The following is a 13,354-nucleotide window of genomic DNA, read 5'->3' on the forward strand; positions in this document are numbered from 1 at the left end:
AGAGGCACTGCCCTGTGTTTCGATTGACAATTTATACCTGGGGCAATTGCTACTTTGGATGGAAGCCAAAGCACATACGTCCCTAAGTACCGAGGTTTTACCGATTATTTCGCCATCAGAAGACGCTCAATGCGAAACTTATGGGACCATTATTTCCGCTGATTTAAATGGTATAATAAAGAGCTATTTCGTTTCCGACTACCTCCGGGCGATGTAGGCGCGGAAGTAACACCACTGTCTTGTTATTTAAGCCTCTTGTTTTGTGCTTTATCAAAAACGGTTTCAAACAGTATTAGCAAACCGTCGAGGCATGATTATGGCGTATCAACATCTCGTAAGCGCCTAGAGTTTTTTCTTTGTAAATTTTTTTATTGACTAGATGAGAACAGGATGCCTGCAAGGTGTTTGTTCCCTACCCTGAACCAGCACAGCGGACATTATCGACTTTTCCATATATGTCTACCTATTTATAGCCATTATTGTCCTCCAATGGCCGCATTCCTCTTAATTGTTTCTGCTATTGGTGTGTATTTATCAAGGACGACCATATTGATCGTGGCCTTCACGTATCATGATTAACTATTTGGAATAGATCGATGTCCACCATTAATCTTCATTGTTTCTTTAAGATGATATTTCAGTCACGTGTCAAGCGGCGCGGTCACATTCGTCATGTAGGTTGTCGAACGATTTTGATGTCGTAGGATTCTCAAACAGGCTGTGGTAGAGCCGACCGTTGACAAGGATTTTAGACAGCATTTTCGGTATACCGGTAATTAACAAAATCAGCTGAATAAAAAACACAGCCAAGAGATTTATTCCACCGACGTTTCGGTGACCATCTGTCACCTTTTTTAAGATCAAGGCAATTCTGACTGGTTCACATAGCAATGCAGCACAGGTGTTGCTGCTTATACATATTAATGAGATGCAATCCCAAACGCAAAGTATTTGCATATGTACAATCACAGGGGATGACATCACTATGCGGTCCCAAACGTACAGCAGTGTAACGAATACACAACTATCGATCAAAACAATGCAACGATTATCATCTATTTCTTAAGGTAATGTCGGTGGAATAAATCTCTTGGCTGTGTAAAAAGAGTCTTATTTATTCAGTGACTTACCAACCTGATAAACCTATTCACAAATCAGCTGAATTTTGCACGACAAACGCAGGAGTGCCACAAAAATGCACTTTGTGTCGTATGACCAGCTTCTTAGCCAGAAAGGCCACATAACCTCACGTGCAGTCATCAACCAGCACAGCTTGAGTCTTTCTAGTTTTGAGGACACGCATCCAGAGAACTCTAATATTATTTGCTGCTTGTAACCGGAGGGACAAAGCGCTTTGTGACTTTGCCTCCTTGTCTTTTCCGTGCATTACATTGACATTACACATCATCCGACCTTAATTACAAAACTCTATACAACCCTTTACCACGGAGTCATTAAAACTCGTCTGGGAAGTTGAGACGTAAAGGTGGAATAATATTTTCTCCATACCTACTTCTCAGACTTCCTTACCATGAGAAAAACCTTTCTCTTGTTTGCCCAGCTGTATCTGGTTGTTCCATAGTTCTCGACAGGAAGTGTCTTGCTTAAGATTAGATAACGCAAGTTGGCCAATAATTCAGTTAATTGCTTGCATTGTAAGTTTGCTTGACCTAAATCCACATAAAGAACAATTTCACGGTCCAATGTTTTGACAAAGTACTGATCAACTAATCTCCAAGCAGATCTACACGGTGCCAAAAATCGTACATGCTAGCCAGAGAAGCTCCAGTCAGCCAGAGAAGCTCCAGTCCGCACCTACGGTAGCATATTCGATTTTTGGCACCGTGTAGATCTGCTTGGAGATTACAGATCAACAACATCGATGTTGTCTGATTAGTGGAAGTTAAGTATGAACAATGAAAATTAACTTGAAAGTTCATCTGTGTTGGTAGCACTCATTCTGGCTGAAAATTCAACTGTAATTTTCAACCCAAACTTACCCAATTTTTCATAACGTCATAATATAATGTCACAGAAGAAGGGGATTGCTCATTCTTTGACTGGAGTTGATCAGTCGTTTTACTTGTTTGTAAAATTCAGATTTTCTGTGTTTTACAACTTCGATCCATAATGATTAAATCTGTCTGTACATTATTGTTATGATCACCTTTCACAATCCGCCAAAAATATTTCAAATCTTTAGATGCTAATTGGGAAGAGTTTTCTGCTGGTACTGTGAAAATCACATGGATGTAATTCCACTTCAGTGCCTTTTCTAGAACCTACTGCATATTGAGAAGGTGTCAAAATGCATCCACAGATACTTTCAGTACTCGATTCTGACAGAAACTTCAGGCTAAAACCACTCAGCCGGCACTTTGAGGTCGATAGAAATATATCTGGCGGAGGAATCCTTCCGGAATTGATGTTGCTATTCTTAGTGAGATCTTATCACGTGACAATATTGATGACAATATATGATGACAATGTCATGCGACGTCATCACTTTTGAGGCAGCATTTCATTCCACAGTTATTATCCGTTACGGCCAGCTGGTGCGCGTCGTTTTTTTGGTCATATTATCGAAAATGATTTAACGATTAAAGCTGAGGTCCATGTATCTATCCATCCAAACATCGCGGTAGTTTAAGACTAGGTAGGGATAGAAAAAATTGTTTTTTGATGAAAGTTTGAATTTATGAAAATGTTTTGGCATCTGCTGAATTCTACCTGACGTCATAATGCTATTGGGTATGATGTGAAATTTTGTTTTGTCCTAAACTTACCTGTTTTCGGACTTCTGTATACTTTAACACGTAATTGAAGGCTGCAAATCATACAATGTTGATAATGATAATAACTGTAAATAATCTGACATTGGCATAAATAGTACAGTTAGGCAAAGCCACGGAGTAACGAGACAGTTATAGGAAATTTGAACATTTTACTGTATTTGAAACGCCGTAATATACATGGCAATGATTTTCCCTTCTCGGGTGAAATTAAATTCTTTTAGTTCTTTAAAAAAACCAAAGTCACACACACACACACACACACACAGAAACGTGCTTCAATAATTGTAATCGAGATAGGCGGAGAAGTACTTTGGCTCAGTGGTTGTAGATATGTTGGATTACACAAAGCCTTAGGGTCGACGAAAGTCACACAAAAAGCGTGTTTTTAGACTTGTGAACGAGATAGGCGGAGAAATTCTCTCAGACTCAGGGGTGATAGATATGTGTTGGATTGCACAAAACCTTTGAGTCGACGGAAGTAGAATTGATGGTGCACCCACTTCATCGGGAAAGCTTAAAAGCAAGAGCAGCTGGTGATTCTCCGCTCACCCACGTTAATCTTCGCGAGAGTTCACGACATCTGGGCCCTGAAAAAGGTCCCTCTTCGAGGTATTACGTACTCTGGATCAATTTTCTGCACATCTAGCCATTAATCTCGCTTTTGTGTGGATTAACGTAGAAACGATCGCACGTCATCGGAAAGTACACCAAATTGACCCCGGGCTGGAACATGTTCCCTACGGGGCTGAGCTTATTGATAAACAGTTGGCAGCAGCATATGTAGAAGCATGTTTTAGGCATGGGTTATCGAGGTCTACGTAAATTTTGGGATAGTAGACAATCAGAGTGGACTGCCGATATCTAATACTTGGTGGTCTCCATTGGGCTTTTTCAGCAAAAGAAGAAAAAATCTACTACGCGTACACATTGACTATACTTCATCGGAAATAGCATTGCTCAACCTATCTACAAAATATGTTGTTCCATAAACTATGGTACGCGTAGATATGTTCTTACTGAGCAGAATATAACAGCAGTATACCGCAATTATAAAAGATAACGTTTATAACATAATGTTAAAACAAAATTAACAATTAGGAAGAATGTTGACCACACGCACCGGCATTATATAGGGGAATGAACCCCTTTTCAAACTCCGGCGACATTTTGAGAACTGCTCTCGCGAGAACATAATCTCGCAGGAACGCGCGTGATTTGGTAGACGGGCGTTACGAAATCCTCGTAGTCCCTCTTATTCATACGCCGATAAAAAGAAAGTGTCATCTAATGTCTGAAAACTGAAAAGTATTTTTTTAAGTCTATACCATATTCATATTGATAAAAAGAATCTCTCATTTGATATTTGAAAACTGAAATGTATTTTTTTTTCAAAATCTATACCATATTCATATTGATTTCCCAAACATAGGCGAGCTTCCGGAGGATTTTCTGGAACTGCTTCTCCTAGCTGCCGGTGTAGCAGGTGGAGTCTTCCTTCCCGTGGCTATCGTTCTAGTAGTTCTTGCCTGCCGAAGAAGTAGAAGCAGAAGTAATAGCCAGGTAAGACATTTCATCCTTAAACTTAAAAAACATCTTATTCATTAACCTCAAGAGACAAAGGACAAGAAGAAGATTTCACTAACTATAAATGCGACAATCTGAATTGCAAAAAGCCACATTTACAAACTTTATATGACATTCTGCAATGTTGGTGAATCTAGATTTTCAAACGGTGATTTGTAAACAGGTGATCGAAGTTGACCTATATATGTGACGTTTGACAATCCTAATATCACCCCATAGTCGTCGCCTGAGCATAATGTAATTTGATCGGATAGCCTTCGCTTGATATATTTGTTTTTCTATCTAAAACGCATAGATTATCGTACAAGCGACCTCACAAGAAACGCGGAAAATATGCAAATTTTGTGGTACTGTTGAAGACGGATGAATGTCAACATTGTCCATCCAACTACCCTAGAATATCACATGCTACCTGTTGACAATCATAGTGTCTCCTGTGTTCAAGAATGACAGAATCACGTTTTGAAAATTCAGAATTCTAGCTACTGTTAGTGTTAAGGGATGTGTATGCGATGTGCATCATGATATAATGCTGCTATTTGTACTTTTCAAGTGACAAAGTGTAACAAACGATATGGCACAAAGATTTAGGTTTTCCAACAAGCAATGTCCATGGGTCAAAAAGTATACTGTGTTGCCACCGATAGATCTGCTTGGAGATTAGGTGTTTTCATAACTGTATCAATAGTGCCAAAATATTATTGACATCCTGAGGAACATCCTGTCCATAGCGTAGAATAACTATTGACAGGAACATCCTGTCAATAACTTCTGCCTGACTGGACTGTAAACTGCATTCCTGTCAGCAGGTGGTGAGGATTGTCTCGCCCATCCGGCCACAGCAGCCTGACCAAGAGGTGGCACCAGCCAACGACCCGTCCAGGGAGCCTAGGTACCGGCCACGGTCAGCTGACAGCGATGACGGTAAGGCATTGAACAACACTCAGTATAAGGTCGTTCACGATTTCGAGTAAGCATCCGCAAGGTCAACGGTGAAAGTCACTGACGGTCAGCTGACAGCGATACGCCAAAAAAGCAGTTACTCAAACAACTGGATATGATTTTGGAAACGGTCAGACGTTTCAAGTAGCATCCACTACTTTTCGTCAGTGACTGTGAGCAAGATCAGTCGAACAGCAGGTTTATAACCACGAACTATGACAGCGATGCCTTGAACAACAGGCAGAATAAGGTCGTTCACGATTCGAAGTACGCATGAGCAAGGTCAAAGGTGAAAGTCCCTGACATGTAAACGGTCAGCTGACAGCGATGACGGTAAGGCCTTGAACAACACTAAGTATAAGGTCGTTCACGATTTCAAGTAAGCATCCGCAAGGTCAAAGGTGAAAATCCCTGGTTGTAAACGGTCAGCCGACAGCGATGACGGTAAGGCATTGAATAACACTCAGTATAAGGTCGTTCACGATTTCGAGTAAGCATCCGCAAGGTCAAAGGTGAAAGTCCCTGGCTTGTAAACGGTCAGCCGACAGCGATGACGGTAAGGCATTGAACAACACAAAGTATAAGTCGTTCACGATTTCGAATAAGCATCCGCAAGGTCAAAGGTAAAAGTCCCGAGTTACTTCTCCATATGTCTAATATGTGATATAGTGCACAACGTGTGCACTATACAAACCTAGGAGTCCCCGATAGAGTGTGATTCAAATCCAGAGTGCCTTACTAATCATCTAAGCTGCTCTGACCAGCTAGCTTGCTATTGGTTGATGTAGATGAGTTCCTTTTCTCTATGGTCTTACTATCAAGTTACTTCTCCATATGTCTGATAACACTGTTTTAGAGTTTAAGTGCTGGTACACAACAACAACAATAATAACAACAGCAACAACAATTACACACTTTTGATCAATTGGACAAGTTGTGACAAATTTACTGGCCCTATGGGGCAAGTACATGGTCATTTCACTTGCCCGAACCAACTTTTTACAAGAGGAAATCTAATTATCACATTTCATGTATTTGTTACATGGCATATACAAAGTAGCATAACATTTTACTTTTCACTAAAAAAGAGACTTTAAGGTTAACGAGCACTCATTCAATGATTCAATCATTTATTCACACTGCAAGGTGAACTACATTTTAAACACATCTCCGGAACTCTAGCTTTAGGATTTGAAACCAATATATAAGGGATTGATGTCCAATGCCCCTTGTCACTTTGGTCAATGAAGTTTCCACTTGCAGAAATCAGGGCTTTATTGAAAATCCCATGTATGGGGCTCATAAATGGAAGTCCCTATTTTGTTTTATGGGAATTGGTGAGTCACCTATGCTCAGGACTATCTGCACGTACCTTCAAGTTGGTGTAAGGTTCCCTGTATTCTAAGTGTTAACGCACGCGCATCAAACAAATGCATCGGCTAATCTATGTGCGAAGCTCTAATATAAGCATTTTTAAATGCTTATATTAGAGCTTTAAAAGCTTTTTGAAAGAGTTGATGTCGATGACAATTCAAAGAGTGGGGACCGAACGTTGAGGTCTAGAACCTTGTGAACTGTATGGAGCTTCATGTACGCAACCCCTCTACGACCCCCATTTACAGGCACGGAATACCTTATTATGAGCCCCATTAAGGCATCTCCTTGCATTCCCCTTGTGTAGAGCACAGCCCCAGGTAATAAATTTTATAACATACCCACGAGAAGATATTGGCTTACTGTCTTATGATCAGATTCCGATTCACTTCCTCTTATCTGGATTGTCTATTCCTTTGGTGGAACGTCTCCAAGGATCGTGCTTGATACCGACTTTTTTTTAATGTCTGTTTTGTACGAAATCCAATATTTAATCACGCCTTGAGCATGCATACAGGTAGCACTTTTTATAATTAAGATATGATTTACGTCCTTTTCCCAGTCTTGACATATGGTTTAAGATCAAATTTCCTGTATTGTTGTTTTAAATAGTCTGCACTGCACGGTAAAGTTTGTGTTTCGTTTTATGAAAAAAGTTTCATTTAGTATGATTTACGAATACTTTGCATGTTCTTAAAGATCTTATTTCCTTTAGTGTTGTATGAAATGGAAGGGCGTTGTCTATCCAAAGAAAAGGGGATCTTGAAACATCTCATGATTATACGCAGACAAGGTTACGGCTGTGGCCGGGCTGGTTTAAAAGTATGTTTTACGGATGCCCTACGTGAAATTAAAGATCATATTTCCTGTGTTTTTTTTGTTTGAGTTGGAAGGGCGTTGTCTTTCCACAGAAAAAGGGATCCTTAAACATCTCACAAATTCACGAACAATGTCGGCTCTGCGGCCGAGCTTATTTAAAGGTATGCTTCACGTATGCTTTGCGACTGCTTTACATGTGTGACAAATGATCAAATTTCGTGTAGTGCTGTTTAAAAAAGAATGACAAGGGCGTTATTTATCCCCAGAAAAGAGGATCTCGTACCTACCTATACGTGGACAAGGTCACGTTTGTGGCCGGAGTTATTTGAAAGTTTGCTTTACGTTTACTTTGTGTGTGTTTAAAGATCCCCCTTCCTGGGGACAGTGCTGCTTTGAAATAGACAGAAAGGGGGACCTTAAAACATCCCAGTACGTATGCACGGGCGAGGTCACGTCCGTGGCCGGGCAGATTTGAAAGTTTGCTTTACGCATGCTTTACGAATGCAAATGCTGATCTACTTAAAGATCAGAGTTCGTGTAGTAATATTTGAAATAGAAGGGCGTTGTCTATCCACAGTAAAGGGAACCTTGAAACATCCACGTACATATACACGGACAAGGTCACGTCCGTGGCCGGGCAGATTCCGTAATCGTGCCAATTTTCCGCGCTGCGGGTTGGATCATTTATAGCATGATCGAGAGTCGGACGTGCACCCAAGGTCAGAACGATAACGTAAACACGGGCCAACTGTGGTTTAATAAACATTCTGCCGGCAAATTGAAGCAAGGCGATGCTATGAATAATTTAGAAAGACATTCATGCAACGTTATAGATTAAGGGCCGTCAGCAGCAGCGATGTTGTGATGTATTCCTTTCAGAAACACACCTTCTAGGTACACAGGGACACACAATAGTCTATTGGGCCTTAAAATTCCAATTTTTTTCTCAAACCGGAACCATGTTTGATCATGTTCTATCTGACGTAATTCAAACCGAACGCGATTCATACATACCACTGTGATGAAATTCAATAACCTGGTCCTTCAAAAGGTTCGTTCCTAATTGTCTCCCAAAGTCGAGCCTTGTTATTATTTCTTTCAAGGACAGCAGTAATGAATCGATCGATAGCTTGGCCAATGAAAACTCACGAATGATAAACGTGGATTTCAGTTTCAGCTCGCTGAGTACAAGAGAGCCTCAAGAGGAAATCGCAGTTGGATATATAGGAGCAACATGTGATAGCAAATCTCTCTGCCGTAGACAACCTATAGATTCGTAGCCTAGATAAGGAGCTATTTACGCTCGTACTGCGGTGATAAACAATATACCAGGTTACAAATGAATCACCGATTCACTGTTGTTTTCATTAGCTTTCGAGCATGATGCACGGGTTCATGGTGATTGAAGTTTTCAACTTTCAGTAAACGTATTACCAACGTGTTACCTCCGGGAAGGATTTTACCTCAGACGGGCCCGGGATACTGTTTTTGGTTGTGTATACGTGTTCGCGCCTATAACTCAACATCCTTTCGATGGATTTGTATGTAGTATTGTATGCGGGTATTTTAATGAGGTGATTTTCACCCCCCTAGTAGTATTCACAGGTACTGCAGCACTACAGGCAGTAACCTCCATCCTGAAAGTAATGTGGTTTTGTCTTTGGGGAATTGACTAGCCGTCCCCGACGAATGGTCTTTCGTGCGTGGGAGATAGATGGATAGCTAGGAAGAAGGAGGGATAGCTTGGGTACCAGTCTCTTTAGTAACCACTGGCTTTCACTTTCCAACAACAAATGTCTACGGATGATGAAACCCTGTGTTAGGAAGGAGAGTATCACTTACACCTGTGATGGCTAGGGCTATGGCATGAAGAAATTCACATATACGTCGGTACATATGCATAGTTACCCTAACAAGTTGAAGCAAGTGCAAAGTTCCGCTTCCAGTATTCTCTATCGTACATCATTTTAGACACTTTAACCAGTTTCTGACTCAACAAGCTTCTTAAGTGTAAATTATGGACGGTTTCTTCCCCTTTTGGCTGCTAGACTTGATGAATATCTTAGATTTTCCTTGTAAAGTGAAAAAGGTTCAAGTCGTGTTTACTTGCCTCCTGTCGCACATGATGGATGATCAATTTCAAGCCATTCTTATCGCGATGTTATAAGCCATTCTTCCACAGCGTGCTGTTGTAGTTTATGGATGAATCCGGGGTGCAAATGTCAGATGTGATCAAACAAAACAACCCGCGGATCCCATCAAACATCGCCCTTCAACCGCCTGACTCGTGACAAGAAATCGAAGCAGGTTTTCTGCGGTCGTGGAAAAGTCATTAGATAGAAATCTCCTGCCCAGGACGGTAAGGGATTAGGGCCATGGAATATTTTGGAAATTCAGGTATTGAACCGGCTATAATGATTGGGTGAAGTACAGGCTTTGAATTTCTTTTGAAAAATTATCTTTATGTGGAGTTTTGACATGTATTCATAACCTTTTAGAATTGAAAGCTGTGATGCTCTGCAAGCATTCATTTGATCGATATAACAACGGTCACTGTCGGTTTGGCTACGACGTATCAATGTCATATGTACCATAATGAAAGTATAGATTTGACAGAGAAATTGGTATGCTAGATTATACAGTTCCAAATGGTCATATTGAAAATGATAAATCATTATTCGATATTATCTTGACAGAATTGTGAAATATTGGAGACGTCATACAAAATTATGACTTTGATGAATTGTTCGGCACGTTCAAAGTCAACAATAATTAGTAAATACTACTACCCTGTGTCATTATGAAATTATGCAATAAAGCAAAGTTTCACGACTGTTACTGGTAGATTGATACAAAAGATTGAGAAAATCAATGGCTAGACACGGATTTTAAAAATAGAACAGACTATCCGACCTACAGCCTCTGAAGCTAGGATACTTCATAACCTTGCCGATAACTGGGCTTACGTAGGATAAGAAGCTTTCAATGTCGTCGAATAAAAGGAATACCCTTTTGATTAGTCGACCTTTCAGAGCAACGATAGTATACCTTTTATTAATTGCACTGTAGTTGATCATAGACATGCAAGACGCAAGAAAAAATATGTCTGAATTGTTTTCAGCTTTTGTACGTTGATTATTATATATGCAATCGGGAGAGTTCATTTGAGTTAGTATAAACATTATCGACTGCTCTCCAACTCAAGAATGTAAAAAAGATATCAACCTATTCCCCCAGTCTTCAGGTTTCTGACCCGATTGATCTAATCACGTGAGTTTCATTACGTCTGATTTCAACAAAGGGTCAAAGGTTGTTGGAAGTCGATACCACCCCACCCCCCTCCTCGTTCTGTATTGTATGGGCTTGCTGTTGAAGAAGAATATGGTTCCCAATACGTTCAATGTAGAGCTACGGAAGTTTGAATATATTTTTACAATTAGACGATTGACATATATACCAGAGTAAAAGTAGCAACGAATTTCAAGTAACGTTACAAGAATGACTACTTCTACCAACACAGAAGAACGTTCAAGTTAACAATCCAAGTACTTTGCATAGAAGTTGTTCGCTTCGGCAGTATTCTTTGACGAATGATCTTCTCCGTACCATAGGTCGTGGTGACGCCCTGCTCAGCTCGTTAACGTTGCCCCTCGCTGCCTAATTCGTCTCTTTTACTTCTGGGGAAAATGTTCCGGAAAAGCCTTGCCCTTGGTCATAGTTGTTTGATGAATAATAAGAGTAACCCTTTGACACATGTCATCTTTGATCTATTGTGGTTTTATATGAGTACAGCGAACTCTGGCTTAAGGCTTCAGGGTGATCTCTTGAAACAGAAAGTTCTGTCTCGTAAAGAATATTAAGCACACGGTTGGGCAGTTTTTGGGAACGAAAAGTATGATATAAATCGAAAACACACAGAACGTCAAAACACTTTGATTTTCCGTCTCTGCAAACATCCCGACCCGGCCCCGGTTTGGAAATGTTACTATAGCATTACCGTGGCCGTGTAGGGTCATGATATGCTTCTCCTATGTATTACATATTATCAGATCAAGCCATGTCCATTGGTAGAGCTATCCTGGAAAATAGCTTTTCACTATGCTATGTTGGTACCATGTCTATGATAGTGCTTTTGTGGAATACCTGACATAACGGTTTGCATGTTACGTAGTATGCCTAATTATACCTTACTAGAAGTCGCTTATGCGAGCTGATGCAAAATCCCCTTGGCCCCCATATAAGATAAACAAAAAGATCTTAAACTAATAACCACCAAACGCCACATAATTCACTCGCAGAGAAAATAAGGAAAAAAAGGAAGTTTGTAATAGATGTCAGTCTGCCGAAACCACGGAGGCGGAAATAAAACATAGTGTCTGAACTCATTGTCATAAAGTCTTAATTGAGTTATGACACAAGAACGCAATCTTCTCTCCCCTGGGACGAATTCATCGATACTTTTATGTTGATTAGAAACGACGCGTGGAAAATCCATTGCCTACTTTTGTAACTTTATTATGCTATACATCAGGTCATATTTCTATCTCAAAGATGGCGTTATTGATAAGATTCGACATTCAAAAGAACACAGCGTAAATCTCCAACGGCTTTCACTTGAGGTTAGCGGAAGGGCAGCATTCAATAAATAGATTTCTTTATCGTGTCACAAAGGCCGCACGGAATTTACTGTCTTGCTCTTGATGAAGAATTGAATGTTGTGCCGGCAGTTGGCATGAAATTCTTCACGCCTTCCCGCTTTCCTTTAGATTAGAATGTTAAATGTGTTGAGTACACTTAGAGCCGGAAATGTCACTACATGCACAGCGAGAAATAAAGGGACAAATGGTGGTTGGAGCCGCTATAGAAAATGAATAAAGAAGATAAGTTGATACTAAGTTTTTCTGACTGCATGGGGAGCATGACGGAGCCACATTTGTACTGCTTAGCACTTTGTCATCACTAACATTGTCAGTAAACATTCTAGGCTGAACTAATTTGTCAGATTTTGCTTTAAAAGAATATAACTGTTAATTTGTCAGATTTTGCTTTAAAAGAGTATACCTGTACAGGGAGTGGTGAATATGGTGTGGCTGAGATACCATCTCTAACAACCCCGAAGCATAAAGATAAAGATGCAACTTTCCTGTTGAAATAAAGGAAGCAATATACATGTATGCTATACGAAATGTATTCTTTCAGTACACGTTAAACATTCGTGAAGCATACGTTAATGGATATTTTCATTTAAATCCCCACCTATAAATGCTTTAAGGCGAGCTTAAATATTGGATCCGATGCAGTGATATATATATATAAATTATCACATAGGTAGATGGCGTCGACCAATCAGAAGCCTCCATTGCCCACAATAAGTGGTCTGTTATCACGCCATAACACACCACTTATTGACGTCATGTCAGAACACAACCGTTGCATTTTGTAGAGGGGGTATCTTTTTGATGAATCTTTTTCTTAACCTTGTTAAGAATATCTTTAATGTCTTGAAATTCCCAAACATTTCCTTAGCATACATGGACAATACATGAAAAAAGGAAAACAAATTCAATTCAAGTAAAATTCAAACGTAAGGACTACAAGTAATATTTATCACACCCCCACCGTCAAAGTGGAACCGGCCCAGGTCAGACGACATTGGAACCCGCTCGAATTCGACGGAGCTGAGTACCACAGTTTTACGTCAAAGAACTGTCAGACGCCGACTTAGAGTCAGTTTTCGGGTCATGGGAAGCTGGGGAAGACGCCCAGGAACATGCGGAAGGAGTTCAGGGGCGAGAAACTGGCGCAAATTTGCGGAGAGGAGACTCGGGAGCGAAAATAGG

The 13,354-nt window shown here is 40.3% G+C and overlaps 1 protein-coding gene across 8 annotated transcripts in view; it reads left to right on the top strand.

Annotated features, from left to right (window-relative positions):
- Positions 1-13,354, top strand: part of LOC136445450 (uncharacterized) — a 138,720-nt gene that overhangs the window by 92,451 nt on the left and 32,915 nt on the right. For 7 of the 8 annotated variants that reach the window (XM_066443480.1, XM_066443487.1, XM_066443479.1 and 4 more), the window contains 2 exons: positions 4,225-4,355; positions 5,186-5,303. In XM_066443480.1, the coding sequence (XP_066299577.1) occupies positions 4,225-4,355; positions 5,186-5,303 (249 nt within the window). The remainder of the gene's footprint in view (positions 1-4,224; positions 4,356-5,185; positions 5,304-13,354) is intronic. The other variant, XM_066443485.1, reaches the window with a different exon arrangement.

The sequence above is a fragment of the Branchiostoma lanceolatum genome, chromosome 11 (assembly GCF_035083965.1).
Source record: "Branchiostoma lanceolatum isolate klBraLanc5 chromosome 11, klBraLanc5.hap2, whole genome shotgun sequence".
NCBI classification, from domain to species: domain Eukaryota; kingdom Metazoa; phylum Chordata; class Leptocardii; order Amphioxiformes; family Branchiostomatidae; genus Branchiostoma; species Branchiostoma lanceolatum.